This window comes from Peromyscus maniculatus, chromosome 6, assembly GCF_049852395.1.
Source record: "Peromyscus maniculatus bairdii isolate BWxNUB_F1_BW_parent chromosome 6, HU_Pman_BW_mat_3.1, whole genome shotgun sequence".
Lineage (NCBI taxonomy): Eukaryota > Metazoa > Chordata > Mammalia > Rodentia > Cricetidae > Peromyscus > Peromyscus maniculatus.
Genome location: NC_134857.1, coordinates 54,001,401 through 54,024,802, shown reverse-complemented (window position 1 = coordinate 54,024,802; position 23,402 = coordinate 54,001,401). Strand labels below are relative to the sequence as shown.

At 33.0% G+C, this 23,402-nt stretch overlaps 1 protein-coding gene across 1 annotated transcript in view; it reads left to right on the top strand.

The window, feature by feature from the left end:
- Si (sucrase-isomaltase) overlaps positions 1–23,402 on the top strand; it is a 72,920-nt gene that overhangs the window by 3,929 nt on the left and 45,589 nt on the right. Inside the window, exons 3-16 of the mRNA XM_042279159.2 lie at positions 2,529–2,646; positions 2,921–3,030; positions 4,669–4,820; positions 6,370–6,541; positions 9,410–9,509; positions 10,407–10,519; positions 11,243–11,368; positions 12,968–13,099; positions 13,186–13,305; positions 15,386–15,499; positions 17,328–17,412; positions 18,754–18,871; positions 20,668–20,839; positions 23,047–23,163. Of these exons, the coding sequence (XP_042135093.1) occupies positions 2,529–2,646; positions 2,921–3,030; positions 4,669–4,820; positions 6,370–6,541; positions 9,410–9,509; positions 10,407–10,519; positions 11,243–11,368; positions 12,968–13,099; positions 13,186–13,305; positions 15,386–15,499; positions 17,328–17,412; positions 18,754–18,871; positions 20,668–20,839; positions 23,047–23,163 (1,749 nt within the window). The remainder of the gene's footprint in view (positions 1–2,528; positions 2,647–2,920; positions 3,031–4,668; positions 4,821–6,369; positions 6,542–9,409; positions 9,510–10,406; positions 10,520–11,242; positions 11,369–12,967; positions 13,100–13,185; positions 13,306–15,385; positions 15,500–17,327; positions 17,413–18,753; positions 18,872–20,667; positions 20,840–23,046; positions 23,164–23,402) is intronic.

Sequence of the window (23,402 nt, the reverse complement as noted above, 5' to 3'; positions counted from 1 at the left end):
GCTTGTCTGTGTATGTTTTCAGAGCTGAGGGCTTGGTATTGGATAACCAATTAAGGGCCTTATCCTTTAGGGAGACTGATTCTCCTACTATCAGCAGTTGTTGACTGCCTGCACCTTTTCTAGGAATGGGACCTTGTGAGATTTTCCCAACCACATTTGGCATATTCACTATTTGTATTATTATTCAACTCTTGTGTGGGTAACCGTACTGTTCAGATATGATGGGTGTGTCTCCCTGCCATATTTAGAAGAGACTGTGTCACAGCAGATATCCTGTTCTTCTTGAGCCTTAGGTGTAAGACTTGGGCTGTACATGTATCCGTTAGATCTAGGAAACATACCATTATTTGTTCTTTACATTTTGACAAGTAGTGGCTTCCTGTAATGGTCTCTGTCTGCTGCAAAAGGATACTTCATTTCATCTGGCATGAAAGATCAACTTCTCTGGGGGTATCTAGAGATGACTTACTACTGTTATCGTAGGTACTCCTTCTTGCCATCCTTACAGGACATTTCTTCAGTGTGCAAGCCAGAAGGAAGAAAATGTTTTTATAAGGACAGCAATACCCTTGGATGAGGTTCTATACTATGACTTTATTGTAGTTTCTATTCTTCCTTAAGGACTCTATTGCCAAATAAAGTAATATGGGAAGAAGAGGCCAGGCTTTCCTTCAACATTTGAATTTGAGAACACAATTTTGTTTATACTGATTCAGCTTAGTGCTATATACTTACACAATAGAATTCTAATTATAGTATATACATGTATTCATGATGCATAATTAAATAAGAATTGAATTTTTTGCAATTTTATTCATGAGTACTTAAATTATGACTATTAATGGATTTCAGTGTTTCTTAACCTTCTGTCTTTCAAGCAAATCAGAAAGAAACATGAATTTAGAGAAACAAATAAGAGTATTAAAAAATTTAAATACTAGGAAGAACAGCAAAACAAACAAAAGAAACATCAAATTCCACAAATGAACTAAAATTAATAACAATCCCCTTTGAAGTTCATATTGTTTTTAAGCTAACACTATAATGTATGTATGTAGTGAGTTACATTATGCCTGTCAAGTATTTATGTTGTCTTGAAGAGTCCCAAAACTGGACCTTATTTGACAAAAGTGTTTTCAAAGATCTATTTCAAATGTTGACTTTATATGGAGAATCTATTCAGAGTGACAGATAGAATAAAATTGAATGAAGATCAGAGCTAAGGGATGCCAACTCTTCCTGGAGTCACTGGGAGTCATGGAAAAAAAGGAGGATTCTCCTCTGGATCCTCAGAAGCAGCATGGCTGCCTGAACACCTTGAGTTAGCACATCAAACCAGTAGTGCTCTGAGAGTTTATGTCTGTTGCTTTAAGGCACCTTTTATTTTATGGTTTTTATGGCAGCCACAGGAAAGTACTAATAGAGCATATTTTGAGAAATTTACTATAATTCCACTTTACTTTTTGCTTTGCCAAACTATGCTTATAATGTGCTCTGTTTTTTTTAAAGCATAACCTCACACATTTTCCGATTATTACATCTATGTCTTGTTCTACTTTTGTATTTGAACTAAATTAAAATAAAACATCTTTGAAAGTTTGGTATAATGGCCATTGTTTTAATTATTTTCCAGCATATCTTTGTGTTGTTGGGGATGTTTTGACAGGTTACGGAACTTGAGATACAACTGTCCAAATAAAGGCTGTATATGAGTGGTGTCAACTGATACTTTTGCACTCTCACCTGTAATGTATGCATGTGCATGACTGTGTACATGACTGTGTACATGAAGCCATTTTAATGTGATAGGACGATAGAAGATAGGAGTTTAAAGCATATATTCAGTTGATCAACATGTACAACTTGAAAAACTGTTTTCACAAAAATAGTTATGAAAACGTTGTACCAGTATTCAAACTGTAAAAATGTTTCATAATTGAAAATTATATTATATGGCTATTCAATTGCACTATGGATAATGTTCAACATCATTATGCCATTCAACATTTTAAGCATGTGTGCACTTATGGCTTTTTCTACTTTCTATGATTTTTTTAAAGTAGGAAGTAAAATCAATCACTTTAAGTCAACATTTTGTAATGTTTATTAAATTATGGTAATTTTTGTGACTATTTAAAATAACTCAACTGCTAAGATGTTTAGCTAATAAATGGTTGTAAATTTGTTATAAACCTTTGGGCTGAGAATGTGATTAAGTGGTTGAACAGTTATCTAGGATGCACAAGATCCTGTTTGTAAGCACTAGTCTTTGCTGCATGGTATATGGGATGGAATTGAATCTAAATTTTTATTTAAGTAACTTCACCTGCTTTTGATGCTTAATGAACACAACATATGTATTGAAATTCTTCCTTATTAGTATCATGATGAAGGAAAAATCATAATTAATGAAGAGCATAAAGTTTTAAAATGTGTGTGTATTAGAGTGATAACAATAAGTGAAAACAGACTCTAGTATGTCTGATTTCAGTGCCAAACATTTTATTTATTTAAAAATATTTTACCAGGCAAAATGTGAAGAGCGTGGCTGTTGCTGGAGCCCATGGAACAACTCTATCATTCCTTGGTGCTTCTTTGTAAATAACCATGGCTATAATGCTGAGGAAGTAACTGTAAAGGATACTGGTAAGGAGTGTCCTTGTCATGATAGATCAGAATATGTTCTAAGTTAAAAGATTTTATTTTATGTTTTTCTTGAAAATAATATTTTCAATAGAATCTATTAAGTGCATATAGCAAAATACAATATTGAGGCATTTTTCACAGTTTCATCATGTAATATAAAAAAGAAACAGTTATTTATACTATAAGAAAATTATTAGTAGAGATAAATTATGAATAATTGTTAATATCCATAAATTATTTCAAATGCATGTGCTTTTCTCCACCTTTATTCAAGGACTTGAAGCCAAATTGAACAGGATCCCTTCTCCTACTCTATTTGGAGAAGACATTCAAAGTGTCCTCCTCACAACTCAGAGTCAAACTGCAAATCGTTTGCGGTTCAAGGTTTGACTTTTACTATTTCTAAAGATTTATTTCTCTTTAGTTTATATGTGCAAAGTTTGTCTGTTTATGTCTATGTGTGTTTGTTTGTGTGTGTGTTTCACCAGAGAGCAGTACCCATAGAGGACAGATGAGGCCAATGTATCTCCTGGAACTGGATTTAGAGATGGTTATGAGGCATCATGAATATTCTGAGAACTAAATCCATGTCTTTTGCAAGAACAGCAAAAGACATTAACTGTAGAGCCATCTCTACAGCCTTTGGCTTTTAATATTTCTAAGAAAGATTTTGTGATAAAGTGTACTTAAAAAACATACTTTGGGCCGGACGGTGGTGGCACACGCCTTTAATCCCAGCACTTGGGAGGCAGAGCCAGGCGGATCTCTGTGAGTTCGAGGCCAGCCTGGGCTACCAAGTGAGTTCCAGGAATGGCGCAAAGCTACATAGAGAAACTCTGTCTCGAAAAACCAAAAACCAAAAAAAAAAAAAAAACCAAAAAAAAAAACCAAAAAAAACATACTTTGTCTTTTTCCTTTCCATGTGTTGTCCACTGTGAGAAATATTTATGTCAAAAAAATAACTACAATACTAGTTACCCTCTTATGTGTCATTCTCTCCTTGAAGACAATATCAATAAGAAAAGTTTCTTTTGTAGTCATTTTTCAAGAATTCAAGCAATGCATGGTAATTTAAAGTTTGCTTTGATAAAAGTTGATAGTGCTCTATGAATGCAGTGGTTGAAACTTCATACTTGAGTTTAAAGTAAGAGACTGTTGGCTTATAGGAAGGGATTAGTCATGTGCATGTATGCTCACACATAAAAAGATATAATCTGGAGAGGAAAAAAATGACTGCAATTTTTATGAACACATTAAAAATAAATGACTTAAATTATTTATATATTAATTCAGTTTTGCACTGATAAGGATAGAACCCTTGAGAATGAATATGCTAAAAAGTGGTCTACTGCCACAATGTATGACAAAAATATTATTTGAAAACTCTTCCGTGTGTGTGGTTTGTTGAGACAAAGTTACTCTGTATAACAGTCCTGGCTGTTCTGGAACTTGCTTTGAAGAACAGGCTGGCCTTGAGAGATCTGCCTGCCTCTGCCTCCTGAGTTCTTGGAATAAAGGCATGTGCCATCATGCCCAGTCATTTTAAAACACTTTATTCACTGTTTCAAAGAGCTGGAATAAAACTAGCTGCCCATCAACAGATGAATAGATAATTTACATACATATGTATATAGTATGATGTATATAGTATATGTATAGTTTGCTATTTTAATCTAGAGAAAATGTAATTACAAATTTAAAATAATAATGGGTGGAGTAAGTACTAAACAGAGGTAATAAATAGGAGTTATGAAAAAGGGTATATACCTAAATTATACTTAGTGACAATATCTTACCCATCCTCATAGAAAACTTTTTAACCAATTAATTTATAATTATTTCATAGGAATTTGTATAGCTTATCCTTGCACAACCATAAAGTGTTAAATTTATATTGTGGCATTAATTGATATTTTATAAAATTATATATGCATATATATACATATTTCACAGCTTGTATGCAGTAAATCAGAGGTGGGAATTTCTCTATCACTTACTGTTTATGTATTAAATTTTTGACAGATTACAGATCCAGTTAATAAAAGATATGAAGTGCCCCATCAGTTTGTAACAGATGTTGCTGGAATCCCAGCTGCTGATGCACTTTATGATGTACAGGTCACACAATACCCATTCAGCATCAAAGTGATCAGAAAAAGCAACAACAGAGTCTTGTAAGTGATGCTCTCATTTTGCATTTACATCAGTTCCAGTAGGTTGCCAATATTATTCTCTTGCCCGAGGATAAGAACCTCTTAATGTCAGTTCCAGTTAACAAAGAATATCCCAAAAAGTGTAAGTAAAGATCTATAAATATGATGATGAAGAATTAATTTTGATTCCCATTAAAAATAAACTAAAATACAAATTTGAAAACATCAGTTGCTTCCAACCAAAGGCAGAGATGGAGAAAAGTGCTGATAACATTGTACATTGTCAATATTACTCAAATGTAAGAATGACTGCTCTGTTTGGTACCCTCATTACTACCTCTTTTTCCAAAAGAATACTCAGAATTAAATAGTTTCTACTCAGTGAGGTATGAATTTCCATGGCAGTATCAAAATCATTTCCTCATACACATCAAGTTAAATACAAGTTGAATATTCTCATTTAGAATGCGTTGTCTGGGGAAAGGAGTAACTATTGCAAAGAATTTAATAATTTCTTGCTAAAATTTCAGTCTCGTCATACAGGAAGCATTATATGCATGCACACTCACACTCACACACTCACACACACTCACACACACAGTATGTAACAAGAATTAATAATAAAAAGTTATATATTTTAAAAGGGTAAACAGGGATATATGGGAAGGTTTTGGGGAGGGAGGGAAAGGGCAGTGATTTAGTAATTACATTATAATCTCAAAAAAAAGAATTGTTCTAAAAATAAAAGTAATGGTTTTGAAGTAGAGAAAAGTGAAGACACAGGCTCCATGTTATCATCTAACGATGAACAGTGTTGAAAACCAAATCTCACAAAATGATTTTCATTAAATATATTTGGAAATTTTTAAAATTTGCTTTGTGCAATTTCCTAAAAAGTACTTAGTTCTAAGCATAGTAGTTCAGCACAGAAAGAAAAATATTTCACTGAATCAATTACATGTGAACTCTAGACAATTCTAACCATAGAACTGAGTAACACACTGCTGATCTTGGGTCTAGGTCACGATAGAAGATAGGAGGCTTTTGCTAATTAGTTAGACATGAAGAATATGTTTTCAAGATTTTTTTCATGATATGTTTTAAAACAGTGGTTTTGAAATTAATTTTACCATGAATGAAACCAGTAGAGTGATGTATTATACACAGTACCAAGGACAATGAACACAGTTAAAACCTGAGTCTGCAGAATAAGATTCATGATCTTTGAAAACATGACTTGCTTCATTCTTGCATTTGTTCATTCATTCATTCATTTACTTATCTATTATTTATTTAAGTGTAAGTTGCACCTGTGTACAACGAATGATAGTGGTAGTTAAATTCTGCGACTGTGAGGAGGACTACAGGGAAGCATGCCTGTGAAACTTTGTACTAATGGAAATGAAGTTATTTTGATGACATGTGGAAGAATTTTTATTTTCCCTAATCATGACTGCAGCTGAAATCTGACACCTTAGAAATCAAATATCCTGGGTGGTATCTACGTTTAACTAAAATGAAGGAATATTTCATCTATACACATACCATTTCTTTTTCTTCTGTGGTTCAGGTTTGATACCAGCGTTGGTCCACTGGTGTACTCAAACCAATATTTGCAGATTTCAACAAAACTTCCAAGTGAATATATTTATGGTTTTGGCGAACATATTCATAAGAGATTTCGTCATGACTTATACTGGAAAACATGGCCAATATTTACTCGAGATGAACTGCCTGGTGATGTATGTTATTATCTTGGCTTTATAGATTAAATGATTATACTGGAGAAGTTGTGATGGAATTTGACAATATTGTTTATATCACATTGCTGATTAAATTATTTACATAACAGAAATACCTATCCTAGCATTGTACTTATTTTTAATTTGTTTTAAAATTATATTTGTCAAACAAAATATCAAATTTATTACAAAATTTTCAAACATAATTTGTTTGTCTTAACCCTCCCTTGCCCACATCCCCACAAACCCTCTTATCTTCCTGCTTCCAGACTTGCACCCTCCTACCCTTAGCAGCCTTACTGCTTTTTCTGTCTCATACGTTCTGTTATCCTCTCCCTTTCTCAACAACTATTTCTCTTCATGCTCACTTTTCTGGTTACATGACGTGTAACATGATAGAGGGAGAGAATAAAAAAGAGAGGGTAAATGTTTAAAACCAGTACTCACATGTGAGAAGGAACATATGGACATATAGTATTTGTCTCTCTGAGTCCAGATTACTTATCTAATTACAGTATTTTCCAGTTCCATTCATTTCCCTGTAAACTTCATTTTTCTTTAAAACAAAATAAAATATTGTTGTATGTATTTATCACCTTTTCATCATTCATTCATTAGTTGACGGGCATCTAGTCTGGTCCATTCCCTTACTATTATGAATAGAGTAGCAGTAAGTCTAGATAAGAAGGTATCTCTGTTGTAAGATATGGAGCCCTTTGAGTAAATGTCCTGAAGTGATAAACATCAGTAATATGGAAATTTTGGTTTTATTATTTATTTATTTATTTAAGAAACTTCCATACTGATTTTCATAATGGATGTACCAGTTTGCACTCCCAACATCTGTGAATAAGGGTTCCTATGTCCACATATCCTCATTTGGGTTTTCAGGCATTTGTTCTCTTTTTTTGTTAATTAAAAATATATATATATATATATATATATATATATATATATATATTCATTTATTTTACTTTTATATGTGTGTGGATTTCGTCTGCACCTTTGTGTGTGTACCATGTGCATGCCTGGTACCTGCAGAGGTCAGAGGAGGTTATGCATCCCCAGGAACTGGAGTTACTCATGGTTCTGAGCTTTCTCGTGTACTTCCTAGAACTCAGGTCCTTTGCAAGAGTGTCCCCGTTCTCTTACCCACTGAGCTAACTCTCCAGTTCTCATTTGTTTTCTTGATAACCAGTCTTATTCAGGCGACATGGAATCCAAGAGTTGTTTTAGTTTGCATTTTCCTAATGGATAAGGATATCAAACACATTTTAAAATATTTATTGATCTTTGCTGTATTTCCTTGTCAGAGTCAGCTATTCCATTGATTACTTCAGTTGATTATCAGATTTGTTCTTTGGGTGTCTTGTAGTTCTTTACATATTCTATCAATTAACTACCCTGTCTGTAATAGAGCAGTCAAATATTTTTTCCAGTTCTTAATATGGCCTCTGTTTTGCTCATACCTTCTTGGCCATGAAGATTTTAATTTCACCCTATCTAAGTTGCTACCTCTTTGCCATTAGAGACTTGTTCAGAATGTTCTTTTCTGTACCTAAACACTTGAATTATTTTTCTCCACTAATTTCAACATTTTAAGTTTTTATAATGTTAATTTATATGAATTTTATGCAGAAGAGATACGTAGATCTAACTTATCTTAATGAAAACTGATAGAAAAGTATCTGCACTGATTGATTTTTTTCTCAGTACTTGAGCATGCATTTCCAGCTAATTACTGCTTACTTTTTTATTTTTGTATTATATTATTCCATTTTTAGTCCTCTTGTAATTAAAGACAATGAGCTGGAATAATTCCAAATACCATGCTCTCCACAGGATGAAGTATCTACCTACATTTAGTCACCATCTATTACAGTTTCGTCGACTTCCTCCTGACCCACAGCACACAATCCCCTAAAACATCTAGTTTCTGCAAGAAAGATGATTTCTTTGAAAATACAACTTCAGATTGTTTGTACCTCACATAATAAGTTATATGAAGTATCATGTTGCAAGAACTTCTCCCAGACCTTACCACGAAGAAGAATTCAGCTTCTAATACTTTCCAGAGCCTCCCACTTTAAGAGGATCATAGTCAGAGTACATTTTTGTTTTCTGAATGGATGTGTTTCTTGCATTAATGTGGAACTTACAGGGCCAAAGGATCAACCTCTAAAGTTATTTTTACTTACTACTTGGTTATCTTTATTATTTTTAGACATGAATGCATTCTATTTCTCCAAAGGAGTAAATGGACAGTTGTTTTAAGGAATTTCTCTTGGTACAAAACTACTGATTAATTCTAGCAGTCTCTGTGTTAGAGTTGACAGCATTACCCTCTGAAATAAACACCAGGCTGAAAGTTTCTTCAAGCTGTCTTTCTACACAGGCTTTCCTTTAAGCTTCTATATAAAACCAATCAGATAGACTTAACTTTTCATTTGTCATCCTTTTTAGGACTTGGCTGTATTATCACACATTCTCACATGATCTTAACAAATACACTGCAGAATCTAAGATACACATCTTTCTGTGTGCCCTATGAAAAAATGGGTCCTGATGAGTGTTGCCATAATATCCGCATGGCTTATTGAAATATTTCTATTTCTAATAAAGCAAAGAGAAGCAAATGATCTATTAATACATGCTAATGTTTCCTTTTGCTAACATAAAATAATTAACTGCAGTACATTATGTTATTTTATACTATAATCTTCTATGTGATATATAGTAAGGGAAATTAGTGTGGAACTATAAAAGGTTAAACTACAGGAGTAAATGAATTTGTAAAGTCCATTCTAGCATATTTTGTTTTCACTTTAGATTTAGTTCAATATTTAAAATTTGAACTTCACCTTTCAGAATAATCATAATCTCTATGGGCATCAGACATTCTTCATGGGCATTGAAGATAACTCTGGAAAGTCATATGGTGTTTTTCTCATGAACAGCAATGCAATGGGTAAGCATGATTTAATTGATAATTTGTTTACGTGGAGTTTATCTTGACATGTTCAAGCACACTTTTGATTCCCATCATAGATATTTTATTTCAAACTAAACAATTTTGTAAAAATTTTATTGGAAGGTTTTAAAATTAGGTTTTAGCTGTGAAGATTATAACACTATAATACATAGTGTTGTGACTCACAGGCAATCTCTTTCCCTTCAGAATAAAGCTGAAATGCATTCACACAGATAGGTGCTTCACACAGTCTCACTGTCAAGATAAGCTAACACACTACCCTCAGGAAAACAAAAGCTAAAACAAACAGCCAAAAAACAAACAAACAAACAAACAAAAACAAAAAAAAAACCTAGAAAGATCTTTATGGCCAAAGAAGGAGTAAATTTGCTTCAAGTAATATATAATCTCTTGTTTTCTGTATGATGTGAACAGAATGTCTTAGTTGATTGAATACTATTGCAAGAAAAATGTTTTTCATAATTATTCAGTCAATTACTTGTACAATGTAAGTTATACACTTTCAGAATTATTTTTAGAAATTAATGCCAGGTAAGATGATCTTTCAATTGAAGTTAAATTGCAATAACTAATTGAGATACAGTTTTAGCAAAGTATTTGTTCTTGTTAGGAGTCTTATCCTCTATGCTCTGCTAATCAACTTCCAGAGGAGCCATGCCAGCTCTGGAGAGGGTATCCTGTCACAGGCCTTACAAGTGGCACCTTCTGTTGTCCCCAGAGTTGTTCTTATTTTCAATAGCTTACTTCTCCTTAACAATTGAACGTGATGTGCACTGAGATGGTTATCAAGAGGCTCTAAATGTGTGCCACGATTATTTTATCATTATGAGCATTTCTCACACTATGTTTATGTTTTCCTATTTTTATTTGTAGAGATTTTTATCCAACCAACTCCAATAATTACTTACAGAGTTATTGGTGGCATACTAGACTTTTATGTATTTCTTGGAGATACACCAGAAGAAGTAGTTCAACAATACCAAGAGGTTGGTTTCAGACTGAATTTGTCAAATATTTCCTATTTTATAAGCTTTATAGGTTATAAACAGCTTTATAATTTGTTTAATAATTCATTGTTGCATATATAGCCTTTCTTATCTACATGTATTTTTCTTCTCAAAATGTAAAGCCATGGAATAATTTTTATTTCTTCCCTGTATAATGAAATCTGCATATATTTAAATGTATATTTTTATTTAGATTAATTTTTATGATAGGTTTTTCTGAGTTCAGATGTCATATTTATTTAAAATGTTCCATATTAAAACTTTATTTAGTTATGATCATTTTTGATAGAAAAAAGCAAAAGAAAGTGTATAATTTTGGAGAATAGGAATAGTCACTGAAAGTGTAGGTTGCTCACAATTTTGATGAGAATAGGAAATGAGGATATGACAAAAAGTGTCCCTTTGTATTATCTTTTTTACTATACTTTAATTCTTATCATTAATTTTCCATGATAGATGAATATATCTTTGCAAATGTTATTTTCCTGAGTGTTTCTTTAACAAAAAATACACAAAAGATGTGGGACAGAACATAAACCAATTAAGTGTTTTATAAGAAAGTTCTGGGAGATTTTGAAGGAAAAAGAATAGAATTCAGATGGGATTCTGAATTGATAGCAGTAGAATAAAAGCACGTTAATAGTAGTAACTCTAAAGAGATTTCTCTTTGTTGAAACTAACTGACTGACCTTTTACCTCAAGCTCATTGGACGACCAGCAATGCCAGCATATTGGAGTCTTGGCTTTCAACTGAGTCGCTGGAATTACAAGTCACTAGATGCAGTGAAAGAAGTTGTCAGAAGAAATCGGGAAGCGGGCATCCCATATGTAAGGAGAATAGGGATTGGGGAACCAAAGATAAACATTATATCATAATAGAAAATGACTCCAAGTGTCAGGGTACACCGATACATAAAGTGTGCTAGATTGATGTTCTAGAACATTTATGATTATAAAACTGATTTAATGGTAAATTCATTCTTTATCCATATATGGTGTCCATAGGCCAATTGAATTTATTTCCTTTTTTTCTTTTTTGAATTTATAATGTACTTACATCATATCTCTCTCCAAAACCTCTAATATCTACCTCCTAGCTTTTTCCAAATTAATAGCCTCTTTTAATTTTTAATTGCTTAAAAAACATATTTTTGAAAAAAAAAACTTATCAGGAATTTTAATGTGAAATGATAAATGTTTGTTCGTTGTTCATTTTTAATGTAATTTTTGAGAACTCGTAAATGAGTGCTGTATTTAATCATTTGCACCCTCCCTCTCAGACTTTTAGTTCCTTCTGTGTTCTCATCATTGCTTCTCAAATTCATAACTTCTTATTTAATTACTGTTATATACACATAACACGTGTATATAAATATATCCTCCTGAGTACATTTAATGTTGCCTGTATGTGTTTAAGGCTGATCTCTTAGGATCCAATCACCTATTCCAGGCCTTGTCCCTGGAGAAGATTGACTCTCCCTCTCTTAGCATCGATTATTCGCTAGGAATCTTCACCTAAGGTTGGACCCTGTGGGCTTTCTACATCCATGCTGACACACCGACTCGCATTGCCATTGTGAAACTCAAGCTTAAGCAACCTATTATTAAGATTTCAGGGCATCACTTCCTGTCACACACAAAGACACTATCTCACGGCAAATGTCCTGGACCTCTGGCTCTTACAATCTTCCTGTCCAGTCTTCTACAATATTCCCCGAGTCTATGGGGATTGCACTGTAGATATATCAGTCTGAGTTGGGGACACCATGATCATCTGTTCTATACATTTTCACCAGTGGGAGATTGCTGTAAAAGTCTCCACTGGCTCCTAAAGGAAGTTTCTGTGATTAGGATTAAAAGCTACACTTATCTGTGGGTATAAGGAATGCAGTTAGAAAGTATATACATTTAAGTATGAAAAATCAAATTTGTCTTTAAAATTTTATATGTATATGTATGTATATATATGACATGAATAGAATTCACCAATGAAAATTTTCAATTAATAGTAGTTTAAGGCTTTTACACATAAAAATGGGATAACCTAGGGCCAGGAGAGTGGTTCAGTAGTACAGCATTCATTAGATTCTAATTTTCTTAATAGCACTAAAAAAGGAAACAAAATGAATGAATCATATGAATGAAAGTAGACAATTTTATGAGCAATATTATGTCTTATTTTTATGAAAATAAAGTAAATTACAAACAATGACTCACTCTGTAGCTCAGGCTGGCCTGAATTTTGAGGACCTCTTACTTTACCTTCCAAATATTGAGATTAAATACACTAGCCTGCTCTCTCATGACTAGATTGAGTTCATTGTTATGTTAGTTTTTCTCTCAATGAAACAAATGTTTGTGATTAAAGATTGACATTACAAGAAAGCTCTTTCAACTCTCACTGAAACACGTTTTGCTAATTTTCAGGATGCACAAGTCACCGATATTGACTACATGGAAGACAAAAAGGACTTTACTTATGATGAAGTTGCTTTTAATGGGCTTCCTGAATTTGCTCAGGATTTACACAACCATGGACAAAAATATATTATCATCTTGGTAAAGATAAATTATGTAGTAAAATATATTTTATCATTGCACATTTGTATGTTAACATTGCCTACAGAATCTTATTTCTTTATCAGGACCCTGCCATATCTATAAATAAGCGTGCTAATGGAGCAGAATATGAAACATATAAGAGGGGTGAGGAACAAAAGGTTTGGGTGAGTGAACCAGATGGAACTACACCACTTATTGGAGAGGTAAGTTCTCCCATCCATTAAATTCATGTGGATCTGGTTTCCTATTTTGAAAACATTGTTTGTGTAAATGATGTGTGTGTGTGTGTGTGTGTGTGTGTGTGTGTGTGTGTGTGTGTGTGTGTTGTTTTCCTCTTTGGATTCAAATTGCAGTTTTTCAAGGATAGTTTAGTCAGAATAAATACACCATTAGTCCTTACAGGAATTTAGTTGTACAAGAGTAGATAGCAGGTCATTTAAAGTCAATAATCAGAATCAATGCCAATAAATCTGACACACTGTTTAAATTCTTACATAAATTCTGCAATGTTTGTGTAGATGATTTAATGCAAAATATTTGCAATTACAAACTGAGGAACTTTATACTAGGCACTGAGTTTTTTTATTTACATTTAAACCTCAAAATACTGTGTAGTTATTGAAACTGTTGCAAGGAAGACAATGGAAATATAGAAAATTGAATTAAAATTTCAATGATCACAAAATCAATTATGAAAGAATTCGAAAGATGCCTAGCTTTTAAATATATGTATATTTACATGTGTATCTGTCTGTCTACCTATCAGTAAATCTATCTATCTATCTATCTATCTATCTATCTATCTATCTATCTATCTATCTATCATCTATCTATCTATCTATCTATCTATCTATCTATCTATCTATCTATCTATCTATCTACCTATGCATATGAATGCAGGCTTATGTGTGCCATGGCATGTTTGTTTGAGACAGGGCCCTTGCTTGCTGCACTCTCTTGTTCCAGGAACTTCTAAGGATTCTCTTGTCTTCTCTCATCTCACTTTAGGAGTGTTGGGATTTTAGACTGTGCCACTGTTTGGGGAATCTAAATGGAAATCTCATGCTCATGTGACAAACACTTGATTGATGTAACTACCTGCCCAACATGTGAAGGACATGTTTGGATAGAATAAATATTCTTTTTAAAAGCATACTCATAAGTCATGTTAAAAGCAAAGAATGACTTGTATATGGAGTTGGTAATTCACTGCTGTGGTTTAATAAAACAAAATAACACTGTAAGGGGAAATAACAATTTTAAATGTGTATTTATTAAATCATTGTTTGTAATAATGACAAATATCTTACCTATCCTTACCTTAGTTAGGAAACTTAAACTTTATGGGAAAGCATTTCTTTCCATGATTATAGGCTCCACCAGACCTCCACGTGACCCTGTTTTTACTACCCACTAATATTTCCCAGATTATGTTTTGTTAACACTCGTCACTGTGATCCTAGGCAGATCAGTAAGCAACTGTGTTTATATGGTTTTAAAACAACATAAACTTGTCCTAATTAATTAAAAAATTATTAATCTTTAATGCCATTATTTGAGGAATAGATCATGAAATATAGTTTGAAAAGGAATACATAATCAAGAGACAACATAGTGTACTTTATCTTTGATATCATAGGGTCAGGTATTTGATGCCTTGAGTTTAAATTTCTGCCAGCCAGGTGTGAGGAGGACGGCCTTGAACATCCTATTTGACATGTCTGTGTCACTTATCTCTCCTGCAAGATAGATTTAATTAACCTATCTTATATGTAAAATGATGACCAAAATGTATCTCCCAAATTTCTGTTGACTATGTTGTTAACAATTATAAAAATGTTTAGAACACAGAAAAGGTCTAGTGTATATTGCTATAATAATGAAATCTTCTCTTGAAGTTTTTGGAAGTAGATGCCTTTGGAAATGTAGTATCATGCTTTCAATTAATGAAACTGGGATGCATTATATTACTCTGGTTTATTAACCTGATCTACAAGGATACTAAGAGATACAATTACTTCTACTCCATATGACATCTATAAATTTTCTTTCTTTTCTAAATACTTAATGCTTCTTCTTTATATTTACTTAACTATTTTCCCTTAAGGGAGTTTAACAAAATGTCCAGATAATTTTGAATGTAGGCTGCACATGAGTCATACATACCTACTGAAGTACAATATTAGAAATTGAGTACTGACATTAAATACATGTGTTTGAAATACCACTTATTTTTAAATTCTCTTTTATTCATGTGTATATGTGAATGATCTATTCATCTAGGTTTGGCCAGGATTAACGGTGTACCCTGATTTTACTAATCCTCAAACCATTGAGTGGTGGGCAAATGAATGCAGTATTTTCCATGATAAAGTCAAATATGATGGACTTTGGATTGTAAGTAGCTATTGTAAAAGAACAAATGGTTTTATTTGGTGATCATAAAATGAATTATCCATAAATACATATACAGGTATGCATTGTGTATCTATATAGAGAATGAATTCTAAATAAAATTTAAATACTTTCTATCACTTTCTAAAACACAAACACAATTCATGTTGAAGAAAGTAATCAAAAGTAAAAACTGTAAATTTAGATGTTTTTCTCCCTCATTAGTGGACTTTGAAAAATAAATTTAATTTTTTATATGAGGAGTTATATCTTTATCCCCTATCATTTTTTTCTGAGATGATTGATTTGGGGATAGGCCTAGGACAGCACAATTCCAAAGCACATTTAAAAATATACAGCGGCCAACTGTCGCACTGTGTACCATTAATTTCCACCTTAGGAGACTTCCCTTCTAGTAAGTGATGGAAGAGAAGAACGTGAAATTGGCAGTGGTCTGTATTTTATTTCAAAATACATTAAAATTTAGTTCCTAGATGATTTATGAAATCACTGAAAAAACCCATAATGTTTGGAAAATTCTTGGAATAATTTTTGTTTGCTTGTTTTCATAATTTTACTTAATCACAATTTGCCATTTGCAAGGCAGTCCCATGAGATAATAGTCAAGGCAAACCTGCATTTGCGGTGACTATAAACCCACTGGAGGAATAAAAATACCTCAAGATTCTAAACCCTAAGCTTAGAATAAACTTCTCATAAACATGAACACACACACAAAAAAAACAAACAGACAGAGGTTTTAAGAAAAGCAGAACAGTTCTGTACAGTATTAAATATTGTTGATAAGTTTTCTTTGGCTGTCTGGGTCTGTTATCATCATAATGAGCTCACTCATAAGTTAGTTATTAATTTATCTAATAAATTAGTAGTTAGTTATTAATTTATATAGTGAATTAATAGTTATTAATTTATCTAGTGTATTAATAGTTAATTATTAATTTATCTAATTCGGAGTTGTTCAGTCCACAGAGATGGATGACTCAACTGGTCTTCTGTATATATTAGAATCATGTAAAAGTAGGTTGCAATACCAGGTGAAGCCAGAGCAAGGGTATGCGGGAAAGGGCAAACTCTTCCTTCTTCTCTGTTCTTCATATAGGCTGTCAGGAGAAACTGTGGCCCAGATTTAAGGCGGATCTTAATTAAGTCACTTCAGAAAAATCCCTCTCAACTGTATTGTGCTGCTTGAGTTTTAATTCACTGAAGATATAATCCAATTGACAATAATAATACCCATCATGTATACCTTAAAATAATTCCCCAACACTTTAAAAAATTTTGTTTAACAAATTCTTAAAATAAAATTAAGCTAGCTTAAGTTTCCTTGAAAGACTTTCAGGGTTTTATGCTGCTCCTAACATCCCATGCCTCCATTACTTATGACAGTTTAGAAGCTGTGGACCTGTGAATACTGGTATCAGCAATAGGCTGAGTGAATGATAAAATCTAGATAACTGCCCATCAAAATCAAATATGTATAAGAACGCCTATGCTGGGAGAGGGGATACGTACACCACAGTGAGACAACTGACACAACTCTCTCAATGATGTCTGCTACATGAGCAGATGTGCTTTGTGTAGATTTATAATTCTGTAAAATGAGCGAGGTTTGCAAGATTTAAAAATCTTTCCCTCCATTCAAGGTACCTGTCTTAGCATATGCACCCCATCTTTAGGTCTGTCATGTACACATGTATGTCATATATGTGTATGTATATGTATGTCATCTAGGAATTAAACAATTTCAAGGATGTCTTTTTAAATAGCATAGGAAATCTGTTATTCACAATTTATTTTTCTATCCACTCAGGACATGAATGAAGTTTCCAGCTTTATTCAAGGGTCTCTGAAAGGGTGTGCTGTCAATAAACTGAATTATCCACCTTTTACTCCTGGTAAGTTCTATTTGCTTACCTAATTACCCTTAGTTGAGACAAAATTTGTGTTGACTTATAAATTCTAAAATATATTTCTAAATCACAAACTTTTTTATAATTTTGAATCCTAAAATCACTGATTTTTTTCTTTTCCTTTGCTGAATAGAATAACGTGTGGTTCTATTAATGTAATACGTATTTATGTATGTGTTGTATGTATGCATTAATGTTTTCAAGCTTATGGATGAGATACTGAGGGTCTTATGTACTGCTCTCTATATTATTTATATTGACCTTTTTGTGTGTGTTGTTTGTGTATGTACACGTTTGTATGTTTCCACATGAACACATGGAAAATACGATGTTCATTTCTTCATCTATCATTCTCCATCTTATTTTGTTAATTTTATTTATGTGTTTATTTATTATGCCCATATGAGTGTAAGCACAAATGTTCATAAACACGTAAGCTTGTGCTGAAGCACAGAGCCGAGAAGAAGGTTTCTGCTTTACTCTTCTATCTCCTTCTATCTGTTCCACTGAGGTAGAGTTTCTCCTTCAAGTTAGGACTCACACTTTCCTAGCATACCCTAATGACTCTTGTTCTGAACCACTGAGTGATAGATCTGCATCCAGCCTGTTAGGTGGGTGCTGAGATCTAAATTTCAGTACCCAAGTTTTCAGTGCAAGCATTATTAATTATTGAGCCAAGCTCCCTCAAAACTCATTTTGATATCTGATTTCTTCACTAAAGCTAGAGGTCACTGGCTGACTAGATAAGAGAGAGAAAGAAAGAAATAGTGAGAGAAAGTGGGGAGAGAGAGAGAGTTCTATAGACCCACCTGTCTCTATCTTACAGTGCAGGGAGGACTATTCACCATCATGTGTTCCTTGCATGTGAGTGCTAGAGATTCAAACTCAGGTACTCATTGTGTGCTGAGCACTGTACATACTGAGCCATCTCCTCAGTTACTAATCAATGTCATATTTGAACAAACTTGTGTACTATAAATGACTAAAATTAGTATTGGGGGGAATTCTATATGTGTGTAAATTACAATTCACTTATCAATAACTCTTTCCCATGGATTTATTTGTTATTAAAACCATAGAATATTGTTTAATTAAATTAAATTACATTAAATAAATTAATGTGTATAGTATTTACACTGGTTGTAGCTAAAATCCTTTTCCAGTCTCCACAGGAGTGAAATGCATAAAACTAATTGGATATCGTTCAACTAAATGCAGTCTTCTGTTATTTTTTTATTAGGTATGAGAGAACAGATTATAAATAAAAGACACAAATGTTATCATAAAATATCTCATGAGAACATTTGCTTTGTTATTTCCTCTAAGGTATTCTTGACAAAATTTTGTATTCCAAAACGCTTTGCATGGATGCTGTGCAGAAATGGGGGCAACAGTATGATGTCCACAGCCTGTATGGATACAGCATGGCCATAGCCACAGAGAAGTAAGAGAAATTTTATGTGGAAACTCAATGACTCATCGTTTTGTTCATACACGTGTTTCTGGAAGATTAGCAATTCATATTGAAAGTTACAAGAGTAAGAATTAAAAAAAATCTTCATGGTAAAATTCCACGTTATTAAAAATATTTTTCTCTTTTACTGATATAGGATGTTATCAATATTAGTTAGTTATCAAGAATCACATGCCATGTGATTTTCATAATTCCCAGAGGTTATCCTTTAAAGATTTATTCTATTTACTTTCTATGGAAAACAATAAAGTTATTTTTTTTTTAGCAACCATGAAGTTCTCAGCTGGCTTAAAAAGTGATGATATAATAACTGTCCTTTACTCTCCAAAAATAAGTGTTTCAATTCACTTAGTTTCTAAGTAGTTGAACATAATACAATAAGGTGCATGACACAAAACAGAAGCAGAAACCCAGTACTTACTGACTTTCTGCTCCTTACTAGTGTTCCATAAGGTTCTACAGAGCAGTAACTGATAGCACTGAGATGTAGGGCTCAATATATTTGCAACTTTCTCTTTAAGTAAATGCTCAAGTGTAAAGGCCTTGCTGGTGGCAAATCATGCAAAGTGTCAAAACTTTTGTATATTTTCATTACAGTGTTGACACTTCTCTTTGTGCACATCTACACATATAAATAGTAATAAAGGAACATTAGGCTATTTATCAGCTTGGAGATGGAGGACAACGAATGGTTTTGAGGGAGCATTCTTGGCACAGGCTAGAGGGAGGAAAGGGAGGAGGGAAATGTTATAGTTCTATTTTAATTAAAACCATTCAAAAATAAATTAATAAAACCTGAATGCAATGTGAAACATTACTTTTTTTGGTTGTTTGTTTGTTTTTGTTTTGTTTTGTTTTTTGAGACAGGGTATCTCTGTGTAGTTTTGGTGCCTGTCCTGGATCTTCTTCTGTAGACCAGGCTGGCCTCAAACTCACAGAGATTACCTGGCTCTGCCTCCCAAGTGCTGGTTTTAGAGGCTTGCACCACCGCTGCCCATCAACACTGGGCTGGAGAAATGGCTCAGCCGTTAAAGGCTAGGTTCATAACCCAAACATTACATTTTTTAAGTAGGTAAATTATTGGAGAAAAAAAGAGCAATATCTGTTGGTTCAATATAATATAGCTTATAATATGGAAAAGGCATGTGATGATATTATATATTCACAAAGCCAGTCTCATTGACTTCATATTTTGAAGTACTTATTATTGATGAAATTATTAAGGTCACTCCACGTAGTTAAAAGGGAGGTTTATTTTGTGGGGTAACTTACAAGTGAAGGGATAGGTTGCAGGCTCTGGGAAAGCTCTGGAGAACTCTGCTCGGTCTACCTCCAGCGTTCAGGGTCCAAGAACCAAGAGAGCCCACACATCTGGATCTTGGGTGTTCAGGGTCCTCTTTTGGCCCCACCTTGTAGGCGTGACAGTTACTGAAGCCTCAGTGGGGGTTGGAACTTCCAGATCAAAGCTGGAGTGGCTACTCACTACAACTAATGATTATTTTGTTTGTTTCTGATAATTTCCCTCTGTGAGAATATTGTATTTTCCAAAGATATCCTTCTTTTGTATTTGATCAGAATGTATTCAAATGAGCTACATTTTGATAGCTAAATGCAAAACTGATGTTAAAATTTCACAAATTTTTGTAAATATTATGTGTTATGTCTGAGAAAGGATCAAATATACATTTGAAAGTAATATTTTTACGTTAAAGAATTCAATTTTATTTTAGAGGGATACTTATGTTTTATTTTGGTTATATTTTTAGAGCCGTAGAAAAAGTGTTTCCAAGTAAGAGAAGTTTCATCCTCACTCGGTCAACATTTGCTGGCTCTGGAAGGCATGCTGCTCATTGGCTCGGAGACAACACTGCCTCATGGGAGCAGATGGAATGGTCCATCACTGGAATGCTGGAGTTTGGTCTGTTTGGAATGCCTTTGGTAAGACAGTTTAATACTACACAAAAGATAAGCGCAGAATAGTGTTCAAACATTTTAAGGTAGAGAAAGTATAGTAAATTCTAAATATGATTCATGAGTCTGACAGTAAATCTAACAAAAAATCACATAAAATTCAGAGATTCAAGATTATATAAAGTCATCACAAAATATTTGAAGTGCATGTCTAATCATTTTTTTCAGTTTTCTTTCATATATATGAATAAAGTGAACACCCAAACACAATGAAACAAAGTAACTTTCACGTACAATATTGAATTTGGGAGGTAAAGAAATACACCATCATAATATATACAAACAAATTCAGCAAAAAACAAGATGAATTTCAGAAAAGGAAAAAAGATCAATCTATTACTGAATGTTAGCAATTTGATATTTCTTAATCAAAGTTGGTATGTTTTTAGCTATAAGGAAAATTTATAGTCTTAAATACTAAACCAAAAACACAAGCAGGAGAGTATGGCCAGCCATGTACGCAACCTCAGCACTAGGGAAGCCATAGTCAAGATCGGGCTAGACTTCTGAGTGTCAAGTACCAAGAAAAACTGGACTATTTAGCAAAACCTTTGGCTTGAATAATAAAAATAAATAAAATAAAACAAACAAATATACACTAACTAAAACAAAATCAAAGACACAAATAGTGCAAATTTTAATTAGTGCATGATTTAAATATAGGAAAAAGAAAGCAATTAACCTGAAATGTATAGCAATGAAAGAAAGATTATTTCAATGACAAAAAGAGGAATATAATCAAACACACAAAAGTGATTATTTGAAAATTTGAGCAAACACATTAAGTTAAAACATATGCTAATAAATATATAATTTCAACCATGTTCCTTAACCAATAAACACTGATATCAACAATATAAAACATTTATTTTGAATTATTTTTATTAACTTTTCATATGTGTCATTCTGTTTTGCTCTTATTCATTCTTCTGCCTCTGTTCCCGCTCATCTTCCCTGATCCCCATGTTTTTTAATCATTTGAAAATTTTATATCTGTCTATAACTGTTTTGATCAAGTTCACTCTCAATTCCCTTCCCTCCCCTTCTTTCTATATCACCTCCAACTTTCCCCTCTATTTTTAAAACATAATGAGTCTGCTTAACGTAGCCAGCATTTGCATTGTTGTAGGACAGTCTACAGAATCACAGAAAACCTCTCAGGGATATCATCCCTGAAGAAAATTAACTCTTCCACTGAAGCCATGTACTATCAATAGCTGTAATTAGCACATTAAATATGGTTTGTGAGTTTTCAATTAGGCTTACAATGAAAAAAAGCACAGGCTCATGTATGTATACATACCTTCCAAATGTTCCACATTACTGTAGATATATAATGAAAGTACTAGATACTCATATAGATGATTAATTATACATTTGAAAAGACAAAATAACACATAGCTATTTCTCATGTATTCTGTAAAATGTCAATACCAAGTAGATAAAACACGTGTAATTAAAGTAGAGTTTAATCACTTTAGAAGAAAATATGAGTATAATTTCTGACATGTTAGAGGAATAATGTCTCAAACAGAACATATTGGACACAATTACAGATGAATGTAAATTGGATTAAAATGAAATTAAACATTTTGCCAATCAAAAAATATCTTAATTGTTAAAAGTAGAAAGCAAGCAACATACTGGGAAATGATAGTTTCAATTTATGTAATCATAAATGGTTAATACTGAATTTACAATGCCTACTGTAAATCTATAGAAAAAAAGAAAATGTTTGGAAACCTATGGAAAACTTTGGAAAACGTGTGACAAACATTACTAAAAGAAAAACCTCTACATACTCAAACACTTCAAAAGATCTCAACCTAAGCAGAAATCAAGTAAATTAAAGTTAAACATTGGTGAGACACATTTCGTGTAAACCAGTGCTAACAATTAAGCCTGGTCATTGAGAACAGTTCCGAAAATTAACAATAGGAACATTTAGGGCATGGAGGTGAAGGAAGGAGGGAGATGGGAAGCAGAAAATAAAAATAATGTGGAGAGAGATTAAAGAAGGATCGAACATGGAGCATAAATCCGTTTAGAGGATGTGTATGAAGGCCATAAAACAAGTAGACTATGAGCAATGCCAATTAGTTGCTGCATACATTGGAATGTAGTAGACAAGGCAGAATGTCAACACTGTGAATAAGAGGAACACTGTTGTTTAGGTTGGAGCAGACATCTGCGGATTTGTGGCTGATACAACTGAAGAACTCTGCAGAAGATGGATGCAACTAGGAGCTTTTTATCCATTTTCTAGAAACCACAATGCTGATGGCTATGCGGTAAGTGACACTTGTTCCTCATGTTTTTAAACAAGCACAACTGCATTTTTGAGCAATGTTCTTTCATTAGTATAAATATGGTAAGATAAAAAGTATGCAACATATTTTATAAATAAATGCTTGAAATCTACTTCTTAAATGTCAATGTATTTTATGTCTAAAAGTGGACAAATGAGAAAAATCACAAAACAAAATGTATTGATACCATATTTTTGTCTTGGATTTTGATAGTGAAAATT